The 26778-nt window shown below is 40.0% G+C and overlaps 1 protein-coding gene and 2 pseudogenes across 1 annotated transcript; all 3 read left to right on the forward strand.

Annotated features, from left to right (window-relative positions):
* Positions 1-11601, forward strand: part of LOC149256390 (uncharacterized) — an 85789-nt pseudogene extending 74188 nt beyond the window's left edge.
* A 574-nt stretch (positions 11602-12175) lies between these two features.
* On the forward strand, positions 12176-25899 carry LOC149256391 (uncharacterized; annotated as a pseudogene).
* Positions 25900-26006: 107 nt separating this feature from the next.
* Positions 26007-26462, forward strand: LOC149256392 (multisite-specific tRNA:(cytosine-C(5))-methyltransferase-like). Its single transcript, XM_089455352.1, has one exon. It carries the CDS (start codon positions 26007-26009, stop codon positions 26460-26462), a length of 456 nt encoding a protein of 151 aa, XP_089311478.1.
* Positions 26463-26778: the final 316 nt, after the last annotated feature.

Raw genomic sequence — 26778 nt, forward strand, 5'->3', positions numbered from 1 at the left:
AACCAAGGCAAGAGTTCACTTCAGTAAGGTGTCACCATGGGATGCATGCACACAATCATGGACAGCCAAAATTGGCATTAGCTCACCACCTTTGCCATCACAAGCATGTCCAAGAGTTGGTATCATCACAACAAACTAAGTGTCAGTGATGTCTTGCATGGCTTGCTCAAGCCATGTTGTCTCACATGAGTACATGTGCATTGTAATGTTAATTCATGTCAAATGTAAGTAAAGTGTCAATAGTTGGATGTAACAGTCATCGAGTAGGTGAAGAATAATGAGGGTAGTTGAACTATCACAAAGGGGAATGTCAAGGGTCACCCCACCCTTTGCTATAAATAGTCCCTCATAACTCACTGTAGAGACTTTTGGTCAGCCAAGCTTCCGATAAGACTATCTTGGAGAGAGCTTGGATAGTATTATAACGTGCCTTGGCTTCTCCATTGCACGGAGCTAGTACATCTCTTTGGAGGAGTAGGCTGATGTGGCTGTAACATTCTACTGTTGGGGCTAGCGGGTTTATATGGATGTATTGTATGACTAGGACTTACACTTCTTTATAAAATAAGAGCCAACACATTTTCATGCATATGTTGTTATTATAGTTGGACTATTCTAGTTGTTGTAGCAATGTATGTTGTTTAACTTACGTAGTTGTGTATGAACTATTTTGTATGCAATTATATGAATCTTGTTGCAGATGTGTTGTTGGTTTAACCATCACTTTGGATTGCCAGTTGACTTTCTTTCCATCTTGTGATGCATCTTTGCTCGTGTGTTCCCTTCCCATCCGAGTACTGTTACAGGTTACCAAGGGCGGCACTTATCTCAACCCACATGTGTTAGAGCCTCTCATGCACCTTCCTTGACTCACTACAAGCATCACACCCTTGCTACCAACAAAGTTATCTTACTTGCCTCTATGGAAATCGCAGTCAAGGCATTACCATATGACCCACTGTTGTGACTCCTACACCAAACAATCTGAGGTATAATTGGGACTTCTTACCGGACAGATCCCCTTGACATGTTGGTGGGTCCAGCATCGTCAACACAGTCCTTGATGTGGGGGGTGGCTTTGAGAAGAGAAAAAGTAATATTTTCTCGACTGGAAAATCATGAACATAAAAATATCCTTCTAGTAGATTCAACCATTTATCTACTGTGTCTACATCTATTTGGCCCTCAAATATGGGAATTTCAAAGTTTACTTGTACCTTAAAAGGTGTGGAGCCTCCAAAGTGGTTGTTGGATGTGGATGCGCCGCCAGTGGGCAACCGTTGAAGGATATGAGCAAAGTTATCCATCATCGCGTTCCTTTGTTTCTCAAGGGCCTCCTTGAGCAATATTTTGATAGGATATCCTGCTCCCTCGTCTTTCTTTTCTTCCCCCATGGGAGGCCGTCGGGATTTTTGAGGCTGGTGTTTCAAAGGTTTGACTAGTTAGAGCCCTAACTCCTTATATCCCGACGTCGTTGGGGACATGCAAAGAAAAACAGAGAAAGAGCAGGCCGCTCTAATACCACTGATCCGAATTTAAATAGGAATGAAACAAATTATAGATATAACCATAAATATAGAGATGTAACATAAATAACACTATCTTTCATTAATATCAAATAATGAAATATGCTTACAAACAAAATGGAAATGAGACTAGCTCGGGTGATGGTAGCTTATCTCTGAGAAGAGATGTGGCGGCTACATGCCTCTGAACTGTGTTACAATGAGTCTCAAAGGCCTATTTATTATTGAGAAATAATGGAAAACCCTAAACATCTAGAAACCTAACCCTAGGAGATGAAGCGCCAAAACTGTGGGCCTCATTTGGGTAAATTGGTAAATCAACTTCTTGGGGTCATAACTTTCGCATATGATCTCCATTTGGCTATCATAATACCTCATTTTGAAGATCTCAAAGAGAAGGTTGAAAGCAAACTAGCAAGCCAATTTGGGACATTTTCAGTCTTTCGATTTTCCCTAAAAACATTGTTTAGGGCCTCAACATAGGTCTAGAAGTTCAGGACCCGAAAAACTACCAAAAAGAGTAAATTGTGCCACAATTAAGGAAACCAAAAAACTGACACAGATAGTGTTGGCGGTCCAAGTGGATGAAGTGGGTGGCCACCAATATCCACTAGATCAAAGAAGAATGGATTTTAAATATTTTGGCATAGGTTTGTAGGGTTTCTTGATACCTCACATAATGCGCATGGTGGAGGTACCCTGAAAGAGGAATTATTTGGTTTTCAACATTTTTTCCTTTTTTTTTCTACTTTTTGGCGGCCCCTGTTGGTGTCACCGTAAGTATGGTTCCTTGAGGTGTGGCTAAATGAATGCTCACTCTAGTTTAAGTGATGCCTGAGTTTTTTGACATGGCCTACGGGTCCAAATACCAAATAGGGATTTCGAGATCCATATTGGGAAATGTATGTGTTTCCATGACTTGGTGTGAGGAAAAATCAGGTGGGGGATACAAGAAAAGTGTCTGATTTATTGCATATGGTAGGAATGTGGACTCACCAATCGCAGAAATGGGTGTGTCCTCAACTGCTTCTTGAGACAAGGTAGTGTTTGATGAAATCATCATACATTATAATAGATTTTTCCTGTGAATATATGAAATGATGCAAGTATACCCAATAACTATAAATAATCTCAAGAGAATTACAAACAAAAAATATAGAAATGCTTCTTCTTTAGTCAAAACCCTTAAGGTAGGGTAACACCATACAATCACTCCTTAAGGAAGGAGAACACTCCACAAACCATATGTTTGTACATACAATAATCCTTGACCTCTCTCCATGGGGAGTCTCTAGCCTCTATATAGGCTTCATACATATAATACCATGGGTCATTACCATACGTCTCTCAATACCATATATCTAATACAATGAGCTTATCACATTATTGCTAGCTACTTGTGGTCCCTTACATGATGCGATTAACTACTACTTTATTTATTAACTATGACCCATCCCATTAATAGATTATTCCCTTGGGTACCTCCCTCTATACCCCATAATACCCCCCCTATGTATACTACATTCCACCCCCCTTAAACATATTTTATCCTCAAAACATAAGAAGAACACAAATAATAAGATTTACTCAAAAAAGTAATCCACTGGTACCATGCAAGTGCATCTAGCCATCCCAGAGACAAGTGATTACTCGATCTAACCTGTGCCTCGCTCACTTGAGTTGGGAGTTAATCCTAGGGGCTCCTCTGTGTTGATGTGATGTGGTTGGATCTTCGCATCTCTCTATCTGTCATGCGGGGGTTGTTGTCCTTGTTGCTAATTCATTGCCATCGTGTTGGTTGTTTTCTTGCTAGGTGATATGGGTGGTGATATGCTAAAGTTTTAACCAATGGTGTATCTTTCTTTAATTCACCACCTAATGGAGCCTGATGGGTATCTGGTACATGTTGTAGCACCTATGGTTGTTGCTTATATTCGAGTATTGCATCAACCATGGACTCGTCAGCTCATGTATCAGTACCTGTAACATTTTCTGCTTCAGCTTCCTTGGACTCTACCTGTTTATTGATGGAAATATCCTTAAAAGTAATTTTCTTCCTTTTATACCAGAGCTTTAGGAATTTCTTCTACACATTAATATTGATAGTTCTAGCAGATTCCATCCAAGGGTGTCCCAAAACAACATCCACATTAGCCATATCTGAAGCATGAAAATCTGAATACAATACATACTTGTCCATAACAATCTTCAAATCTTTATAAAATTGAACATCCTCATTATCAACCTTTGTGTGCTCCATTTGTTTAGCTGGGACTTGCAGCCTTTTAGCCAAATGAACACTAATAAAATTATGCTTGCTATTAGGATTGATAGACATAATTATCTTCTCTTTTTGAATACATCCCTGAACCTGTAATAAGAAGATACCATCAGAGAATAACCCCTTACATGTCTCATTCTCATATTTTCTACCATGAGACCATTTGTCTAAAAGGACTTTTTCAAACTCTTCATCAGGAAGGCTTAAATGCTTCTGGAAGTCAAGTGATTGCCACCATATGGCAGCCTCCTCTCTAAAATTAAACCTTCCTAAAGGTCTCCAATATTGTCTTACTTCTCACTTTGCCCTTTTTATGAATTCTTCAATATTAAGGCCATCATATTTTCCTGTAAAAATAAGCTCAATAGAAGCCATGATGTAGAATGAGGAGATTTTTTTTTTTACCTACTTTATGAGGCAAGTCTAAAATGGCCACAACTTGGTCAATATGGCTAAGAATCTTTATTATAGCCTGTTTTTAGAAATGGAACATTCATTCTGCATCTTCCCATGTGATAGAAATCTCGATCTAGGCACTCTGGAATTTCATATTTGCGCTGCAACTATTCTGTCGTCACAAAAGATTCTGAAAAAAAAGAGTTAATTTTAAATCAGCGATATCTCCCTCATTCGGGCTCCGATTCGACCGATTTTTTTTTTTTTTCAATTTGAGTAATTTTCCAAGAGGATCCCAGATATGCAATTATTTTATCAAATTTATTCACAATAACTGCAAAAAGTCACTAGAGATCTACCATCCACGAATTTTCATCAGAAAATTTCTTCACACAACTGATTTTTAAATCAGTGATATCTCCCTCATCTGGACTCCGATTTTGCCGATATTTTTTTTGAATTTGGGTTGTTTTTTGCAAGGAATCTAGATCTACAATATATTTTTTGTAGATTTTTCACCCAAAGTTTTAGATCTGATCTACAAAATCGTCGCCCCAAAAAATTCCTTCAAAAACAAAAAATAAAAAACATCTCTTCACTTGCCCAATAAAGTGCTCTGATACCACTTGTAATAGATATGACCTAGGAATATATGAAATGATGCAAGTATACCCAATAACTATAAATAATCTCAAGAGAATTACAAATACAAAAGATATAAATGCTTCTTCATTAGTCGAAACCCTTAAGGTAGGGTAACACCATACAATGACTCCTTAAGGAAGGAGAACACTCCACAAGACATATGCTTGTCCATACAATAATCCTTGACCTCTCTCCATGGGGAGTCTCTAGGCTCTATATATGCTTCATACATATAATACCATGGGTCATTACCATGCGTTTCTCAATACCATATATCTAATACAATGGGCTTATCACATTATTGCTAACTACTTATGGTCCCTTACATGATGGCAGTTTACCACGTTATTTATTAACTATGACCCATATCATTATTACATTATTCCCTTGGGTACCTCCCTCTATACCCCATAATATTCCCCCTAGGTATACTACAGACTGTTGACAAGTTTTGGACCAAGAGAACTCACTATCCTTAGCTAATAATCAGAAAAGGGGGTAGCTATCCTAGAAAAATTCTCATTGAATATCTGTTAATAGCCTGCATGTCCCAAGAATCCTCTCACTTCCATTTGTGTTTTGGGTGCAAGAAGACACAAAATAACTTCTATTTTAGCTGGGTCTACCTGGATACCTTTATCAAAAATCAAATGACCAAGAACTACCCCTGCTTTGCACATCAATCTGCATTTTTTATCACTCAAAGCAAGGTGGGATTCTTGACAACAAAAAAGCACTTTTTCTAAGTTTTTGAGGGCTTCTTGGAATGAGTTACCAAATACTGAAAAATCATCCATGTAAATCTCTACACACTCGAGGTTAGCAAAATAGCCAACACTGCCCTTTGAAAGGTAGTTGGGGCATTACACAACCCAAAGGGAAGCACTTGGTAGGCGAATGTCCCCCATGGGTATGTGAAGGTGGTCTTGTCCTGATCCTTAGGTGCAATTTTTATTTGGTTATATCCACTAAAGCCATCTAAAAATGAAAAGTACTTTTTACTGGCAAGGGTATCTAGCACCTGATCAATAAAAGGAAGGGGAAAATAGTCCTTGAGAGTGGCTTTATTCAATTCTATGTAATCAATGCAAATGCGCCATCTCCCATATTTTTTCAGGACTATCACTAATGGAGAGATCCATTGGCTATCAAATATAGGATAAATAAAATTAGTGTCTAGGAGTTTTTGTAATTCTTCTTTCACAACTTCTCTTAGCGCAGGATGCATGCACCTTTGGGGTTGTCGAATAGGTTGGGTTTCCTCATGAATATAAATATCGTGAGTATATGTTTCAGGAGGTATTCCTTTCATGTCCTCATAACTCCATGCAAAGGCATCAAGATAGTCTTGCAACAAACTACTAAGCTGCTCTTGTTGGGAGGAATCCAGGTCTGAGCTGATGTGAAAAGGATTTTCTAGACTAATCTCAACAAGAGTGGTCTTGGGCTCAAGAGTACAAGAAGATGCTGCTAGAGTATGTGATGAGGGAGGTTGAGAACTATAACTTTCTTGAAAATCTAGACTAAAGATTTGATGAAGAATGTCAAAATTTGCATTGTGTCTAGATTCTTCAAGAAGTCCCGTAACTCATCCTCCTGGCTAGACCTGGTATGATGATGGATCAAAGAAATAGATCGAGTCTCCTCATCACTACTATCATAATCTAGCCATAAGGTATCTCTGAGCTCCTGAATGGATCTAGCAGGTGGATACAAGGTGACTTTCTTCCTATTGTCTCCATGGGAAATATACATATCACCAGAGTGACATCCAATATAAGCATTAGCTGTGGTAAGCCATGGTCACCCCAAAATCAAGGGATGTCCACCAATAGGATTTTTTGGCTGTAGAACAATAAAATATGTGGGTTATTCCCAAGAATCAATTGAAACAACCATGTCATCCAACACACCTTCTAGCTTGATTTTAGATCTGTCTGCAAGTTCAAGCACAGTAGGGGTAGGATGAATATGGGTCAACCTAAGTTGATCCATGGTTTTCCTAGTCATAACATTAATGGACACCCCTAGGTATATTAACACATTAGGGACAAGGATATCACCTATCTGGATAGAAACAACCAGGTTTCCAGGATCAAAATATTTCTCCATCTATGCACATCCTATCATCAACTCGACTGTTTTGCCAACAAACTGAATGGTATGGAGTTCTACTATTTTCCTTCCTAGCTTCTTAAGACAGATTTCCCTAATTATTTTTGTGTAGATGGGGATATCTTTAATAGCTTGTAGCAAAGGGATCTTTATGCAAAGATTCCTAAGCTCAGAATCTAGACTAGACTCAGGAGTGGGGCAATTTTTCTCCATAACTAGCCTCTCTGGATAGGGGGGTTGTTTTGCAAAAGATGGAAACTCTGAATGTGTGTGAATGGCTTGAACGATGACATGTTATTTCAAACAATTAGGAGTTTCCTCCTCATTTCTCTCCTCGATAATCACCATGTGTTGTTTTTGTTTTTCCTTGTTTTACTACCCTTCCGGATCTCAATTGAAGCTCATGGATCCCAACCGGTAAGGTCTGATAAATGGGAGAAGGGGGCAGTCCAATGGAGTGAATCTATTGTATCGCTTTATTATTATGATTCGGTACTAGTTGAGTAGGTAGTTGGGGTGGTCAAAAGGGCGGTGGTAAAGGTAATGATGGCATTGGTTGACTTTGCTGAGGTAAGGAGGATGTTTGTTACATCGGATAAGGTGTATAGGTAGTAGGATATGATTGCATTGGTGCGGGATAGGAATAGTGAGAATGATTTGACCCCCTCCATCCTTGTTTCCAAAGTTGAGGAGGTTGTCCATATTTAAATTGATTCCCATGTTGCTAGGGTTGAGAGTGATTTGCATTATGGTAGGAATATGGTGGAGATTCAGGAACCATACCTGTACCTACCTGAAGCCAATTTCTCCATGCTCTCATGGCAAGTAATGGCTCAGGTTTGGATTTCTCTCCTTCGAATGCTGCTTTCAGTCATGGTATAGAAGGGCACTCCTCGGTAGCATGTTTTCCTGCACAAATTACACATTTATTAGCACCTTTCACATCAGTAGGACATTCTCTTAAAATATGTTTTTTCCTACACTATGGACAATAAATAGAGAATGACTCTTGACAGTTCTTCTACCAATTTCTGTTGAAATTTCAAAGATTCTATTTGTTTGCTAACGGTATTCATAATTTCAATTTTCATGTTTTCCATTTTATTTTCCAAACCAGTGATGATAGTATATGTAGATCTAAGTTTATTATTTCTACTTCGACTTCCTCTACCAGATCTAGATTGATTCCGTGAGAGCTTCCTCAACAAGTCACAAATTTGATCAAAAGATTTTTGAGTGATATCCCCTTGTCCTAACAAATTCAAATTATGTCTATAATCTTGAGTAAGCCCACATAAGAACAAGGTTCTAATAGTACTTATTTCAAATATATGTTTTGAGCTTTGGAGGATGTATAGAAACCTCTCTAAATAATCTTCCAAGGTCTCATCATCACCTTGCACAATAGTGAAGATCTTGTCCTACATTCTCTAGTTTTACAATATTCCTGATATTTGGTCAAAAATACTCTCTTCATTTGATCCCAATAATTTATAGTATGTCTTCCTAATCCCATGAACCAGTGTAAGGCTAAATCCTTGAGAGCTGCAGGACATAACTTTAATTTCTAGGCATATAGAGTAATCATAGCTTCCGCATAATTTATCAAATTCAAATAGAAAAGAACCTGGATCCTCATGTATCTTAGCATGGAAATGAGGAAGAGATGATGGTGAATAGTCTTCATTTGTACAGTTGTTTCTAAATTCACGATTGGAAACCCAATGGTGAATTGTTCCTCATTTACCTGATTTTTGCCAATTCCTTCAACATGGTCCTCATTTTCTGCCATTTTTGTACCTCTAATCGGACCACTCCTAACAAAATCAGAAGGTTGACTATGGTTTAAATTAGTCATTTGATCACCACTAGTTTCCTTCTTCCTATTTTTGGGTTGTGTCGCACTCGAACTACTGTTCCCAGAATCCAAGTGTACAATTCCTGCATGGTGGGTCTGTGTCTGCTTGGACTTTCTACCTGCAAAAGAAGACCCAAAATGAGAAAAATATTTTGATTTATCAATGTTTCTTTGGCTCTTATTGGGATTTGGACCCCTACCCTTTTTAAGCATTCGTCTTAAAATAATTAACCAAAAAATGAAAATTTTTTAAAATTACAGGGAAGAAAAAAAGAATCTCAAATCAAATGTTGTGAAATAAAAATATCAACACTAATAAATCCTTCAAGCAATAGAAGCACACTACAAAAAAAATAATAGTAGACTTACCCCTACTGCAAAAAAAATCATAAAGTTCTTACCAATCTTAAATGTCTCCTCGACAACGACACAAAAATGTTGGGTGCAGGAATTGCAGTTCAGCAAACTCCATCAACACTTAATTTGACAACTCGATGCTACGTAAGCTTAGAGGCATAACATAGGAAATGCTAAGAAATGATATGAACCTTCACTAAATCTGTTCCTATCTTTCTTAATTACAGTCTGCAGAATCAAAAATATCACACATCAAATAATACCAAGAGAATTATGGTGCTGGAATGAAAAAGAAAGTACTTTGCAGAAACTCAATAAAAGGAACTTCAAATTGTCATGAACAATCCTGATCAGTAAAATATAAGTATTCAAGACTAAGTTTAGTGTAGCCATAAGACAAAGAAGTAATTAAATTGTTCAGGAAATTCGTCTTCATTAAAGATTTTCCTTCATGCACTGAACCATCGTTCCTACTATTAGAGTCGGTCTGGTCATCCCTCCATCAGAGATCATTCCTCTTTTTGCATATTCATTTTTAGGTGTCTCGCTCAATTCACTTCGTTGCATTCCACTAGGGGCATGCCATTCTTTGACGGAAGGGCTTGGTTTTCTTGTTTCCCTCATGCTTGTACATGCTAGGCTGGTTAAAATTTCTCTATGTTCATCAAAACTTGGTTCATGTCATTCACAGTCATAGATGATGATTATTTTGGTCAAGTTGTCCTGATGATGGATCCCGGTTGGGATTTGAAACGTTGGTAGAAAATGGTTTTTACTGTGGATTCTCCGGTAACTAGGTCAAAAGAAATAAACCATAGAAGTCTTAAATCCAGGAAGAATCTTTTAGTTTTTGAGTCTAGGGTTTAGTCTTTTGACATGTTTAATAAATGCCCGTAGGCCATGAGGATGGTTTTCAAAGAATTTCTCAGTTCAAAATTTCATCATCAAGCATATTTGAGGACATTTCTTGTTCAAAACTCTATTTTGAATAGGAAATTGTCAAATTTGTTTTTGTAATAAAATACTTGTATCTTTCCACCATAAAATATTTCAAAAGCAGGCCCTAGTCTTCCTTAGTCAAAATATGCCTATATCCCTGCAAAAAATCAACCAATTTCATCATTTTGAGTCCAGAAAATCAATGAGAAAGCCAAAAGACAGAGTTTCATTAAATGACAAAGTGCCATAGTCAAAAACATTATGAAGGGGGTTTTTGAAGAAGTAAAAATTTAAACCATCTCTTGTCAAGATATTTCAAAGCTATTTATTCCTTTGCAACAAGTGCCATTTGAAAAATTCAAGAGAAAGGTCAAGTTTGAAGTTTGAAGAGCAAATAGTGTTTGAAAGGGCCGTGACTGTGTGTTGGTGACAGAGCGCGACGCATAGGCAACTGGCACAGCGCACTGGCTGCGTGTGGCGCATAGAGCTGATTTTCTCAATGCAAATTTGCACTGGGGCGACGCACTCATACGACGCGGTGCGTTGGGATTGCATGCGGCGCACAGGGCCGACACCAACTTTTGACATTTCCTCCAAGAAATTTCGAATCATTTGGTCTCCTGGCTCCAAATTGGATATTCGTCACTTGTCCAGGATGGTATCTTAGGTGTTCTCCACTTGACAGTCTCTCAGTACTATGACAGATGCTGAGCGCATTGAAGATGAGAAATATGTCGTGGCAGATTGCAGTGGATTGTCCAAGGACTGTACCAGATGTTACTTTCTTTCAGCAAATAGACATACAAGCATCCCTGGAGTGTATTCTCTATACATGGGCCATTCATCATCCTGCAAGTGGTTATGTCCAGGGGATAAATGATCTGGCAACCCCATTCTTAGTAGTATTTTCATCAGAATACTTAGAAGGTGATATGGAAAACTGGATGCTTTCAAACTTAACCCCAGAAAATATGTTAAATGTTGAGGCAGATTGTTACTGGTGCCTTTCAAAACTCCTTGATGATATTCAAGACCATTATACATTTTCTCAACCAGGAATTCAGTGGCTTGTTTTCAAATTGAAGGAGTTGGTGCACCGAATTGATGAACCAGTTTCAAGACACGTGGAGGAGCAAGGGCCAGAGTTCCTGTAGTTTGCTTTTCACTGGTTTAACTGCCTTTTAATTCGTGAGATTCCTTTTCATCTCGTTACAAGGTTGTGGGATACATATCTTGCAGAAGGAGATGGTTTTGCAGATTTCCTTGTATATGCGTGTGCTAGCCTTTTGTTAATGTGGTCTGAACAGTTGCAGAGGCTTGATTTTCAAGAGATGGTTCTCCTCTTGCAACATTTAACAATACACATGTACAACGCACAACGCAAAAGAATTCTTCAAGACACAAAGGAAGCAGGAGGTGAAAATGAAATTCGAGGAAGGATGCAGCCTTTAAATGCTCAACTCATGGATACTATTTGTCGCTGATATAGCAGTTTGGTTTGATCTAGCAAGCACTGGGCAAAGATAGGAAGGTCTCTGTGAATCAAAGAAATTTTAGAATCTAATTCGGCGGTATAATTCAATATTGTCAGAATATCCAGTACTGAGTGAAGTAATTCAAAAATATGTAGGCAGCAGAGGAATTGGCAATGTGGTTGAACATATTAGGCCTTTACCATGGTATCCTGGCAAACTTTCTTGGCACTTGAACTTTTCTCGCATGTAACTAAGGAAAAACCAAATGCTTGAAAGGATTCATGAATTCTTAAAGCAAGAAAACGAGGTTGGGAACATAACTCAACAAGAGGCCGTGAGCATGGTGCGACCCCTTTTCTTGGATGTATAGTCACACCACTATGTTCTTGATATGTGCAAATCAGTTATGCTCGCATTTCTACCCAAGGGAATGGTCATAGCAAATGATGCTGATGTTTAGCGGTGCAATCTTCTCATTCATCACACAAAGAGGATGTGCAGTGCTAACTTGCTGGTAACCAATCACGAAGCACAAAACTTTCCAAGTTACCGTTGCAAAAATAATGGCATGTTGATGCAAGAAATGAATGAGACAGAGGATAACGGTAGTGGAAGACTTGAGATGAATGAAGGCCCCAATGCAGAAAGTATGACAGAGTTACTTTTTGATCACATATTATGTGATGTACCTTGCAATGGAAATTGAACCATTCGTAAGGCACTTGATATCTGGAAAAAATGGAATGTTGAACTTGGCAATGGGGTACATCGCCTTCAAGTTCAAATTGCCATGCGAGTTGTTGCATTTTTGAAAGGTCAAGGGAAATTATTCATGGAGACATTCTTCGATATCCTTCACACAAGTCTCTATTTTCTGTTGTTCTTGGCTCTGGAACTCAGCTGTTAGTCCTTACTAACTTTATCATTGTGCTTGCATTGGTGGTTGTTTTCTATCCATACAACAGGGGAGCCCTATATACGGCTCTTGTTGTTATATATGCTCTTACATCTGGCATAGCAGGCTACATTGCAGCTGGAAATGGCGGTTCCCTTTATTCAAGGCGGAATTTTAGTTTAAAGGCTATTGTTATTAAAAAAATAGTTTTATTCAAAGGGCCCAGGTAAAAGGAAAGCGAACAGTCACAGACTGAATGCCTACATTTAAAACAAAGACACCTGTCATAGCAGAGAAAAAGGAACCGACAGTCTATTTTTGACTGCAATTGCAAAATCAAAGGGTCTATGTTCCAGATTCTGTATTTTAATTGGTCATCAACAAAAAAAATGTAACACTGCTCGTTTTTTAGAGCATAACTTTTCCTATTTTCATGATTTTAGGTGAAATTTCCCTTGATTCTCATTGATTTGTTTTCCCCAGCTATGAGTAATATATTGTATTGAAAATAATTTGTGAAGGGTTCTGAGTTCGGGGAAACGGTGGAGGAATAACTTAGCGTTTGGCTATACAGTTTTGACAGAGGATTAATTAAATGGTGCAGCTCTGATTTATAAGATTCTTGCGATATGAATTCAGCATGTGTTTCTTCCTTTATGTCTCATATGTCTTTGTTATGTTTCACCATTCATTCATGATCGTTTTCAGCTAAATACTTTTAAGTGAGAAAGGTAGAATTCAGTCATTTCTTTGCCTTAAGGAAGTGTTCAGACTTTATGTGTTTTCTTCTTCCTGGAAAGGATTCATACATTAATTCACTTTTCAGCTTTCTTAAAGTCTTTTCACCTCATTTAAATTCAATTTGTTTTCTAAAACCTCATGCCTATCTCGCCTTATGAAACATCCTGTGCCTTTGGTTAAATCTTTGCTCATGCTGTCCTTGTCCCACATAGCCTAGAAACTCAGTCATTTATTGAATTAACTCTTTCATATCTGTTTACTAGCCTAAAATCGTTATCAGTTTTGCATTTGGGTCATCTTAGGCTCTATTGGATATCTTTTGCCGAGATAGACCTGGAGAGAGCTCTCTCCTGTCCTCGTAGGGCTAGCTACGAGGCTGAGCTTGGTTTGATGTTACCTTGAATCCTGCTTTCCTTCAGCCTAAGGCAGAGTCGAGCCCTAACATAGTGGCGACTCCACTGGGGAGAACATGGTTGGCTTGTAGATTGTCTTGCCCCCAGTACATGTATCAAGTTTAGATCTGATTGTTGATGGTGGACAACGATCAGACACAACAACGCTGAAATCATTCACCTGGTGACTCCATTCATTGAAAAATCCAAAAATCAATCCTTCATGATGACTCCACTGTATAAAGATCAGTAGCTTTAAGATTTTCAAGATGGATTGGGTTGCAAGAAGATACGCTCCCATGAGCCGAGATCACATCCCAGGTTTTCCAAATAAAATTCCCAAGGTGGATTCGCTGCAGAATTTGCCTATGTTCAGAAATGTGGAAGGTAATGACGCTGCTCTTCATCTGGTGAAATTTCATATTCATGTGCATAAATTAAAGATTAATTTTCCTGAATACTGTTTGATGAAAATGTTTAGGCTACTCTGGAAGATGAAGCTCGATCTTGGTATGAAAGTTTGTCACCTGCTTCCATTTATTGTCTAAAAGATTTTCATATGATGTTCTTTGAAAGGTATAAAGAATCATAACCATCCTTGACTTTGGTTCAAAACTGTTGTAGCCATGTTCATTGTTTTATTGAAGATCTTGAGAATTTTTATGGACATGATAATTTCATGGATGATGAGGTCATGGAAGCCTTGTATGAAAATCCGTTTTGGCAGCGTACAGAACTCTTGGAGGAAACTTTGCAGCAGGATCAAAATCAGCAAGTTGAAGATTTCCATATGACTGAAAATGATGAAAGAAGAAGTTTTATTTCAGATCTGGTTGAAATAAAAGAGGATACACAGGAAAATGATGTTCCAATCTCAGAAAATGATGATGATAAATCAGATCGAGAGACAGATTGTGATGAGGAAAAACATGTTGTTCCGGATCTCATAGAAGAGAATTGCATTGTTCAGGCTACCTCAAATGAAGAAGACAAAGTTACAAACCTAACTGCCCTCATCTCATCAGCACAAAGCCTTCATAAAGAGGTCATCCAGTCAGTTCATAAACAACAAGATGAGATCTACGGTCAAGTAAGTAACGAGGTTTCTCTGGATGAATTTATGGTAGATGATAGAAGTGATAGTGTCAAGTTTCACGAAACATCTAAAATTTCTTTTCTCATGATTGATGAATGTAATGAGAATCTAGCTGTCATATCATATGAAGATGATCATAACTATATTCAGACTTCAGTAGACCAGATCATTCAGGATTCCCTTTTAGAGTTTTCCTCATATGCCTCATGTTTTGAAACGTTCTTTGAAGAGGAAATCTGCTCATCTACTTGTTCAGAATTTTTTGAAGACCAGGAACGTGCTCTTATTTATGAAGAAAAATCAGAAGCAAGAGAAAAAGACATCTTGTTTTCTCAGCAGGAGGTGGCAATGGAAAATCTTCATGTTTTTCAAGATCCTCTGGAAAGTTGGTTGTAGCCAGCAGTGAAGGTGATTATTGTAGTGTTCAGTGATGAAGGAGATCATGGTCAATTAGCTTTTTGGAGGCCCAGTTCCAAGTATCTACTGTTGACCAGGAGATCTGATCAGGAGAATCAATCAAGAAGCCATCTTCTTGATTGGTTACATTGGCATTTTGATATAGTTTGATGGTATATTGCCTTGAAAGAAACACGGGTGGCCATGTACTGCCACCAAGTTTTAAGTTTTAAGTTCAAGTCTTAGTATTTTGAGTTAGTTTGTTAGAGTCAAGTTTTTTTAGTCATTTCAGTTTCATCATCGAGTCATTTTGAGTCAAGTTTCAGTCAAATAAATTGAGTCAGAGTCTTGTGTTGTTTGTCGAAATAATGACTCCACAACCCAAGGACAAAGGCACTGCCTAGCTCTCCCAGAGATCTGCCGTTCTTGGCACCTCCAAGGAGCTACCATCCCCATTGGAGCCAATGTTAGAGTCGGTCTGGTCATCCCTCCGTCAGAGATCATTCCTCTTTTTGCATATTCATTTTTAGGTGTCTCGCTCAATTCACTTCGTTGCATTCCGCTAGGGGCATGCCATTCTTTGACGGAAGGGCTTGGTTTTCTTGTTTCCCTCATGCTTGTACCTGCCGGGCTGGTTAAAATTTCTCTATGTTCATCAAAACTTAGTTCATGTCATTCACAGTCATAGATGATTATTTTGGTCAAAAAGAATCTTTTAGTTTTTGAGTCTAGGGTTTAGTCTTTTGACATGTTTAATAAATGCCCACAGGCCATGAGGATGGTTTTCAAAGAAGTTCTCAGTTCAAAATTTCATCATCAAGCATATTCGAGGACATTTCTTGTTCAAAACTCTGTTTTGAATAGGAAATTGTCAAATTTGTTTTTGTAATAAAATACTTGTATCTTTCCACCATAAAATATTTCAAAAGCAGGCCCTGGTCTTCCTTAGTCAAAATATGCCTATATCCCTGCAAAAAATCAACCAATTTCATCATTTTGAGTCCAGAAAATCAATCAGAAAGCCAAAAGATAGAGTTTCATTAAAGGACAAAGTGCCATAGTAAAAAACATTATGAAGGGGGTTTTTGAAGAAGTAAAAATTTAAACCATCTCTTGTCAAGATACTTCAAAGCTATTTATTCCTTTGCAACAAGTGCCATTCGAAAAATTCAAGAGAAAGGTCAAGTTTGAAGTTTGAAGAGCAAATAGTGTTTGAAAGGGTCGTGACTGTGTGTTGGTGACAAAGCGCGACACATAGGCAACTGGCGCGGTGCACTGGCTGCGCGCAACACATAGAGCCGATTTTCTCAATGCAGATTTGCACTGGTGCGGCACACTCATATGGCGTGGCGCGTTGGGATTGCATGCGGCGCATAGGGCCAACACCGACTTTTGACATTGCCTCCAAGAAATTTCGAATCATTCGTTCTCCTGGCTCCAAATTGGATATTTGTCACCTGTCCAGGATGGCATCTTAGGTGTTCTCCACTTGACAGTCTCTCAGTACTATGACAGATGCTGAGCGCACTGAAGATGAGAAATATGTCGTGGCAGATTGCAGTGGATTGTCCAAGGACTGTGCTAGATGTTACTTTCTTTCAGAAAATAGACATACAAGCATCCCTGGAGTGTATTCTCTATACATGGGCCATTCATCATCCTGCAAGTGGTTATGTCAAGGGGATAAATGATCTGGCAACCCCATTCTTAGTAGTATTTTCATCAGAATACTTAGAAGGTGATATGGAAAACTGGATGCTTTCAAACTTAACCCCAGAAAATATGTTAAATGTTGAGGCAGATTGTTACTGGTGCCTTTCAAAACTCCTTGATGATATTCAAGACCATTATACATTTGCTCAACTACGAATTCAGCAGCTTGTTTTCAAATTGAAGGATTTGGTGCGCCGAATTGATGAACCAGTTTCAAGACACGTGGAGGAGCAAGGGCCAGAGTTCCTGCAATTTTCTTTTCACTGGTTTAACTGCCTTTCAATTCGTGAGATTCCTTTTCATCTCGTTACAAGGTTGTGGGATACATATCTTGCAGAAGGAGATGGGTTTGCATATTTCCTTGTATATGCGTGTGCTAGCCTTTTGTTAACGTGGTCTGAATATTTGCAGAGGCTTGATTTTCAAGAGATGGTTCTCCTCTTGCAACATTTAACAATACACATGTACAACGCGCAACGCAAAAGAATTCTTCAAGACACAAAGGAAGCAAGAGGTGAAAATGAAATTCGAGGAAGAATGCTGTTGTGGGGAAAAGTATCCGACTCGGAATGACCCTATCCCGACTCTAAGGGTGATAGTTCCTTAGCAACAACTGAAAGTAAATCTTTGATAGTTTTCCTTTATGAAAATACAGAGAAGGAAGAAAAGATTGACCAACCGATGTCTTTCGCTTTTGTCGATCCCGTCTTCTCTCTTTGCCTCTTGCTCCCAGCTCCTTGCTCTCTTGCCGGCCCAGCTACACACAGATCCTGCAAAAACGAGAGAAGGAAACTACAAGAAACATGTACTCATAACTGATGCATGGATTAGGATGAATCAAATATACAGATGAAAACAATACATCATTGCAATACAAGTATATAGGAGAACATCAAAAGCTTTATTGATAGAAGAAAAAGGTTCTGAGAAGGTTACAACCATAAATGGCTCCAATCCAGCAGCACCTCCCCAGCAGCAAGAAATCTCCTCTTCTCCTCTATAAAAGCAATCACCCAATAGCTCTAACTGTAAACCAACAGCACTTCCTTACTTTGCACAAAATTCCAGCCTCCCTAGACCTCATAGAAGAGCTCTATATATAGGGTAGAAGGAGAAAGGATGAGTCAGCTTGAGACTGACATAAAGCTGCCTTGTGTCCTCTCCCTCTTCAGTTAAACTTCAGTTCTTGAGTCCACTTGGAGATCCTTGCTTCCACATGGAGATCAAGTACCTCTTACTCATCACAGGGCGAATTCCTTGAACCAAGTGTCAGTTTGGAAGCTTCCTGGGCAATTGACACCTTGCAGAATGACTGTGCCACTTGGCCAATCTCGCCCAGCGCAGGTAGCCTTCATTAGAGTTGACTTTCAGCGCAGGTACAAGGAGGAGTAGTTGACATTCAGCGCAGATGCTCAGTGGAGCAGCTGACATGATCCAAAAATAGCCTGTTTTTAAGTGTTTTCAGGTGGAGAACTGATAGGAAGTGCTGTGGTTTGCTGACCTTGTTCCTCTAGGGGTAAGAACAACATGTTTAGGGACTGAGGATCCCTGTAATTATTGACATTTCATGCTCCATGCTGCGAGGCACAAAAATGTCTATAACAGTTGCCCCCTAAAGTATGAGGCCGTTTATCGGGTGAAATGCTTTATCCAAAGGGTCCGAAGTTCATTCAAGTGCTGAGAGGTGCCCTGTAATACAATACAATACAATACATTATTTTTCATTCTGTTTTCATGATCTAGCTGAGGCGGGCATTCCCATGCTCAGCTTTATAAATACATCTTAGTACATAGAACAGACGATCGTCTGATGGTAGACTGATAATTTTCTGCTGAAATTATCATCCTTTGAGTAGGATGATCATCTGCTGCAATGATGTACATGACAAATGCTTTTATATTTCCTGAATATGTATCGCAGCCCGGATGGATGAAACTAGATCCGGGGTCTTCAAACTCGTTCGATCTTCACTCTAAGTACAAGTCGATCCATGTGAGAATTTCGCTGAAGTCGAACATGGAAAGACATCGCTTGATTACCGGTCAATGATGAAAACCGTTAACAAGCGCGAGAGGAATCACCGATAATGATAATGACCCTCAAGGTACTGCAGTACAATTCACGTGGCGTGAATAAAGGACTTGGCATCGAACGCCACGCAAAATCTTCTGGTCAAAGGTCATTGATGTATACCTGTCGCCGGAAGTGAGAAACTTGCCATTGAGGCATGCAAGCTTCAAAGTACTGATGGGGTTGTTCCTAGATCAACTTCTTGGATAATGAGCTGAAGTCGACAAGAAGCGATCCGTCAAAGGAGGGCCTTAATGAATCCCACATCAATGACACGGAACGGAGCTAATGATTTTAGTGGAGGTGAAAACAAACTGTGACATATGATTCAGGGTGGCGATCATGAATGGATGAAGGATAATGTATGGCAGTGGATGGGACACGGTTGACACTTTCAGAATGACCTCTCTTGAACATATAACGACACTGATACGATGGATCGGTAGCATTACCCCAAAATGTGGATGGTTTGGCGAAGACCATGGTGATGAGACCGGTGAATGAAACAACCCAACCCGATGTGGTACGGAGGAAAAGTGTCATGTTCAAGAGCGACTTGCTACCATTAAGCTTTGATGTTCTCCCAATTTTTCCCCAGTCATTTCTGACCAGTACCTCTTTATTTTTGTCAAGCTTGAGGAGGATAACATATGCTTGTTCTATAACCTGCCCTTCGGGCAAGCCTATCGCTATGATTTAACGAGCTTAGCGATAGGGAAACTCGTTCTCGTCTAAAGACAAGTTTGTCGCTATTTAATCATTTGAACGAGTCTAACGACAAGAAAAACTCGGTCCTTTTCATTTTTAGAGAGTCTAAAAAGGTACAGAAAGTTAACTCCATAATTCCTTTTTCGTCATCTAATCCCTTAAGTCCGAAAAAGTATAAAACAATACAGAAGGGATGAATTTTCGATTGCTTTAACGAGCCGAACAAAACAAGCGCTCGATCTTTTTGTGCAATAATCCCTCAGGTCCAAAAAGATTAAAATCTAGAGGAGGGATAGCTCTTCCGGTCGCTTTAACGAGCTGGAAGGCCAAAACTCGGCAAACTTTTCATATTTTACGAGTCAGTGAAAAGAGCTCAAAGAAGACTCATCTTTTGAGGAACGAGTGATAAACAGGGATAGCAGCAGATTCCAGGTACAAGTTGGAATATTCCAATCACGGCAGTGTCACAAGGATGGCTAAGTGAAATCACTCTTCGCAGCTGTTCCTCAAAATGGGTAAACAAACATATGGAGATGAACGATTGGCCAAATGAACGGATGGAGGTGAGACTGCAAGAACACGACCAAGGGCTTTAATATGGCTGTCAAAGGTTACGTTCACCAAGGTTATTTACCGGTTCATTTTTTCTGGGTGAGCTTGAACTCTATGGGAAGATTGCTCACAACTTATGTTTATTTTTTAACGAGCATGAACTATGCGCTAAAACTGCTCGGATCTTGCGTTTATTTTTTAACGAGCATGAACCATGTGCTAAAACTGCTCGATATACCAGTCATAAAATAAGAATGCCTCCTCTAAGGATCCATTTTTTATAGAGCTTGCGCCTTACCACAGCTATGCTCCAACTCATCCTTCCTTTATGTAAGTTCGGAAAACGGTTAATCTTAAAACCAGATAAATAACCGCCCCTAGCTTACACTCCAAAAGGTTTGCATGCCCCCAGGTATAGGGTAGGATTTCGAGGCTGCCCCTCCTCTCCCCCACCTCTGCTTTTCTTTGGGTGTTCACAGCTACTTGTCATCTTGCCAATCTAATGTTAACGATACTAGTCTTCTCGTTATTTTAAGGGGTCTTACGCGGTACTCAGTCTTCCCGTCGGCCCAACTTTTAACGAACAGCTATTTGTGACAAGAGAAGAACACTACTCAAAGACAAAACATTGGTATTATTGAGGGAGGCTTGCCTCTTTCTTATTATCCGAAGAGGGTTCTATTCGCTGCCGCAAATCAATCTCTTTCTTCGGCGATGTCTATCATTAGGTTACTCAAAGATGGTTACCCTCTGTCACAACAATAGAATCTCTTTCTTTGGAGGCTGCCCCTACTTATCCTTCAAAACATTTGTTTTAATGGGTGAGGCTTGCTTTTCCCAAAGATGGTTACTGCTTGTCGCAATAAGGGAATTCCTACTTGGGCATTGCCCACCTCTTTAGACAAAGGTGAATGACTCTTTTGCCAAACACATAACTTTAACAAAAGAATACTATTCCAGAACAACCCCTCTTCCATCCACGGACGGGGTACGGACTGGTCATATTCTTCTGCGGAAATTCTACCTTATACCCAGGGTTTCTTCTGCCCGAAGCAGACCAGGGTGCATGCCCCCTGGGTTCCAGTCTTTCTTTCCGAATCACTCGCACTCATCGGGAAGGAGGACTGGGGGTGGAGGCATATCTTGAGTGAACAGACCATTTAGGGTTGGTATTTGACTATTTGCGATGCGAGATCCCGGAAATGAAAGTTGGTCTACGAGCTTGACCACCCTCTCTTCGTGTGGAAAACACATTACTCTAAAGAGTGAGGAGACTATCGCTCCCATGCAATAAATATAGTCACGTCCAAGGAGTAGGTTATAATCCAAGGGTCCTTGGACGACCATCACATTCAAATTAACGGTCTTCCCTTTCAATGTAACAGGCACATTGGGGAGGATTCCTAATGGTCGACTGGTTCCTTTATCAAAACCTGAGAGATTTCTTAACTCAGGTAAAAGCGCTGGGGAACCCAGTGCTTTCCAAGCAACAGAGGAAAGGATACTCACAGACGCCCCTTCATCAATGATAGTACCAGCCATAATCATTCTATAGATCTGGACAATGATTCTGAATGGTATACTGGCTGGTAACCGGGGTCTGCCTAGTTGATTCCAATCAAAGGATACAACCAGGTTGCTTGGTGGTGGGACCGAATATACGGCCGGGTATGACTCTGATGATGTTCCTTCCTGCGATAAAGGAATGGGCGCATTGCCCTGACGCTCATCAGAGTCGGTGCTGATGAAAAGAACCTGGATGGTGTCATCCTTATTCTCTTCAGTGAGGGTGTCGCATGAAGATGACTCTTCGGCGACGGTGTCATTTGAAGATGAAACTTCTGAAGGTAGAACCGGGTCAACTGCCATATCGACCTTTGGACTTTCGTTCGGTCTGGATTCAGTAGGTTCATTTTCAGTGACTGACGTTTCAGCCGACCACTTGAGCGGGCCAGCTGTATTTTCAACCAACGAAGGACTTGGCACGAGTTTTTTGTATCCAGGAGGAAGTTTTACCGGTGAAACCGGACGATCTTCCAAAACTCTCTTCGCTTCGTCTAAGAAGGGACAACGGTGGATGGCATGACTGCCTTCACACAACATACAGGGGAATCTTACTCCCCCTTTTTGTCTTGATCCTTCACTTTCGCTGGTTGACGGAAAGCAATCAACTTGATTGTCAGAGGTTGATGCCCCCGAATTGTGCAGACGAGGGGACCAGTCCCTTAGTATCCGGGGAATACAGGGACAATCTCTGTGGAAATGGTCTCCTCTACATATGACACATGGCGATTTAGGCCCGGTCTGTGCAGTGTGTGGGTTTTTGTCAGATGCCTTTTGCTTGCCCCCAGTCACCTTAGGCTCCTTCTTCTTCTTCTCTTTCTTCTTCTTCTCCTTCTTCTCCTTGGGAGGCTGACTTTTGCCGGCTCTACCTTGCGAAGATGAAGGATTGGAGGAAGAGTTGTCAGAAGTAGAAGGCTGGTGGGCAGCTCTAGACTGATCTAACAGTTGACTCGATTGATCAGGAACCATGGTGGCCTGAACTACATTGGTTGAGAACAGCTAAACTGGCAGGCCTATTGTCAGTCCTGGAAGCGACAATGTGGCCATATGGGGCGCACCAACTTCTCCCCAAGAGGAGAAAGGACTAGGACTTCCATCTTGTGGACTTCCTTGGTTGGGGCGTTCCATGTTCTCAACTTACAGATCAACGCGGGAATAAGAGGTGATTATGTTCCGTTTAAAATGAATTTTATAACGACGCTTTATTAAACACAACTTTGCTTTTTCATGTTTTAAGAGTCGAGAAAAAGCTAAAGATGACTCTAGTCGCCTTCGATGTATTAACGAGCCCGAAGTGACAAATGCTCGGTTGGACTTTTTCAGTTATAGAGTTTGAAAAAGGCCAAAAGAAACTGCTCTGGAGATCTAGGCAGAGGGTGTGCCAAACCTTTCGCGAAACCACAGAACACGTTTTACGGTACGGGTGGTCGATCTTCGTGAATGCTGTGTTCACTGCATCGTGATCAGTAGGGCGGCCGACACGGCTTCCTAAGGATAAAGGCTTTATTCCTATAGGGGTCTCCCAATATACTCGACGGTACGCGGGAGCACAAGTCCGTATTGATACTTATCGCTTCACCGTGGAGGAATCACCCAACCACTCAACGCTAAGATATCACGTTTAACGACGCCGGAACACGTCTCTAGCTTAGACCTCTATGTGTTTGCGTTAGGTTTCAATGCGTTGTTATGTAAATTCAATTCATTTTAATGTTGATCTTGCTTAGCAGTTTGCCTTTAAGGATCACCACGAGATGTATATATACAACTTCCTAAATGCAATCTAAGATGAGAAGCAAAACTTTTCAATCTTTCAACTTTGAAAACCTTAATCTACTGAGGGAAAAGAAAGACATCAACTTTTCACACAGATCATAGAACACACACTAAATGCACTTTTTCCTAAATCAACATGCAAACTGTCAATAATGCACATGCACAATGCAGATATTTCTTTTCTTTATCCTTAATGTTGATGTAAGACAAAAAGGAAATTGTTGCATAACTTTGAATCTAATTTCAAGCGAAAGTAAACAAGCTTGTCCAAAATCAAAAGACACCTTAAGATCGACTTGTTTAGACACTGGAAATGTATAGATTCAAACCACAAAAATGAAAAACAAACAAACTCAAACAGCCATGAACAGTAATAAAACTAGCTCTTAAGATCACAAAGACACCTTTACAGTTCAGGATCTAAGAGGCCACAGCTATACTGGTTTTCTTTTCACAATGGGAAACTGTAATTGAAACAAGAAATACTGAAAGAACAATCACAGTTTCATCACACAACTGAGGCGGAATAATGTCAAGGAAAGTTGGTTTACAGCAAGTACAAATGACAAGCAATCAGCAGCAAAACAACAGTGAAAACAGGGCCAAGACTCAGTGGGAAACCTCAGGAAGACATAGCCTAACTGATTCAGCGCAGGCTCTGGTCTGTCAAACTGACTCTCAGCGCAGTTCCCAAAGGGAATACCTGCGTTGAAATGCAGACTGCCTTTGGACAGCCTGCACTGAGACACGAGAGTTGCGTTTACAAGGATTTCCGGGTCATAAAAAGCTCAAAAATTCACTGTTTTTGCTGAAATAAAAAGCTATAGGTCAAGTACAAGCTAAGGGATGATCAAGAGGATGAAAAGCTATCACAAAGAGCACAAGAGTCTTTGTGGATCAGCTCTTCAAATCATAAACTTGCTCAGAAACTGAGCCAGAGCAGCTGCCCTCTACTTTGCAATTGAAGGACTCAATTGCAGTTCGATTTGGTGCTCTCCTTGTTTATGAGATGAATAGCAAGAAACACAATAAACCAACAAGATACTAGGCTCCCCAGCGGAGTCGCCAGTTTGTTGTGGGGAAAAGTATCCGACTCGGAATGACCCTATCCCGACTCTAAGGGTGATAGTTCCTTAGCAACAACTGAAAGTAAAGCTTTGATAGTTTTCCTTTATGAAAATACAGAGAAGGAAGAAAAGATTGACCAACCGATGTCTTTCACTTTTGTCGATCCCGTCTTCTCTCTTTGCCTCTTGCTCCTAGCTCCTTGCTCTCTTGCCGGCCCAGCTACACACAGATCCTGCAAAAACGAGAGAAGGAAACTACAAGAAACATGTACTCATAACTGATGCATGGATTAGGATGAATCAAATATACAGATGAAAACAATACATCATTGCAATACAAGTATATAGGAGAACATCAAAAGCTTTATTGATAGAAGAAAAAGGTTCTGAGAAGGTTACAACCATAAATGGCTCCAATCCAGCAGCACCTCCCCAGCAGCAAGAAATCTCCTCTTCTCCTCTATAAAAGAAATCACCCAATAGCTCTAACTGTAAACCAACAGCACTTCCTTACTTTGCACAAAATTCCAGCCTCCCTAGACCTCATAGAAGAGCTCTATATATAGGGTAGAAGGAGAAAGGATGAGTCAGCTTGAGACTGACATAAAGCTGCCTTGTGTCCTCTCCCTCTTCAGTTAAACTTCAGTTCTTGAGTCCACTTGGAGATCCTTGCTTCCACATGGAGATCAAGTACCTCTTACTCATCACAGGGCGAATTCCTTGAACCAAGTGTCAGTTTGGAAGCTTCCTGGGCAATTGACACCTTGCAGAAGGACTGTGCCACTTGGCCAATCTCGCCCAGCGCAGGTAGCCTTCATTAGAGTTGACTTTCAGCACAGGTACAAGGAGGAGCAGTTGACATTCAGCGCAGATGCTTAGTGGAGCAGCTGACATGATCCAAAAATAGCCTGTTTTTAAGTGTTTTCAAGTGGAGAACTGATAGGAAGTGCTGTGGTTTGCTGACCTTGTTCCTCTAGGGGTAAGAACAACATGTTTAGGGACTGAGGATCCCTGTAATTATTGACATTTCATGCTCCATGCTGCGAGGCACAAAAATGTCTATAACAAATGCAGCCTTTAAATGCTTAGCTCATGGATACTATTTGTCACTGATATAGCATTTTGGTTTGATCTAGCAGGCGCTGGGCAAAGATAGGAAAGTCTTCATGAATCAAAGAAATTTCAGAATCTAATCCGGCGGTATAATTCAATATTGTCAGAATATCCAATACTGAGTGAAGTAATTCAAAAATATGTAGGCAGCAGAGGAATTGGCAATGTGGTTGAACATATTAGGCCTTTACCATGGTATCGTGGCAAACTTGCTTGGCACTTGAACTTTTCTCACATGTAACTAAGGAAAAACCAAATGCTTGAAAGGACTCATGAATTCTTAAAGCAAGAAAACGAGGTTGGGAACATAACTCAACAAGAGGCCGTGAGCATGGTGCCACCCCATTTCTTGGATGTACAGTCACACCACTATGTTCTTGATATGTGCAAATCAGTTATGCTCGCATTTCTACCCAAGGGAATGGTCATAACAAATGATGCTGATGTTCAGCGGTGCAATCTTCTCATTCATCAGACAAAGAGGATGTGCAGTGCTAACTTGCTGGTAACCAATCACGAAGCACAAAACTCTCCAAGTTACCGTTGCAAAAATAATGGCATGTTGATGCAAGCAACGAATGAGACAGAGGATAATGGTAGTGGAAGACTTGAGATGAATGAAGGCTCCAATGTGGAAAGTATGACAGTGTTACTTTTTGATCGCATATTATCCGATGTACCTTGCAGTGGAAATGGAACCATTCGTAAGGCACCTGATATCTGGAAAAAATGGAATGCTGAACTTGGCAATGGGGTACATCGCCTTCAAGTTCAAATTGCCATGTGAGGTGTTGCATTGCTGAAAGGTCAAGGGAAATTATTCATGGAGACATTCTTCGATATCTTTCACACAAGTCTCTATTTTCTACTGTTCTTAGCTCTGGAGCTCAGCTGTTAGTCCTTAATAACTTTATCGTTGTGCTAGCATTGGTGGGTGTTTTCTATCCATACAACAGGGGAGCCCTATATACGGCTCTTGTTGTTATATATGCTCTTACATCTGGCATAGCAGGCTACATTGCAGTTGGAAATGGAGGTTCCCTTTATTCAAGGCGGAATTTTAGTTTAAAGGCAATTGTTATTAAAAAATTAGTTTTATTCAA

The sequence above is a fragment of the Pinus tabuliformis genome, chromosome 7 (assembly GCF_031772625.1).
Source record: "Pinus tabuliformis cultivar Carrire ecotype Pingquan chromosome 7, CPIR1, whole genome shotgun sequence".
NCBI lineage: Eukaryota > Viridiplantae > Streptophyta > Pinopsida > Pinales > Pinaceae > Pinus > Pinus tabuliformis.

Excerpts from the sequence above, each read along its gene's own strand:
- LOC149256392 (XM_089455352.1), top strand. The coding sequence starts at position 26,007 with ATGGTGCCACCCCATTTCTTGGATGTACAGTCACACCACTATGTTCTT.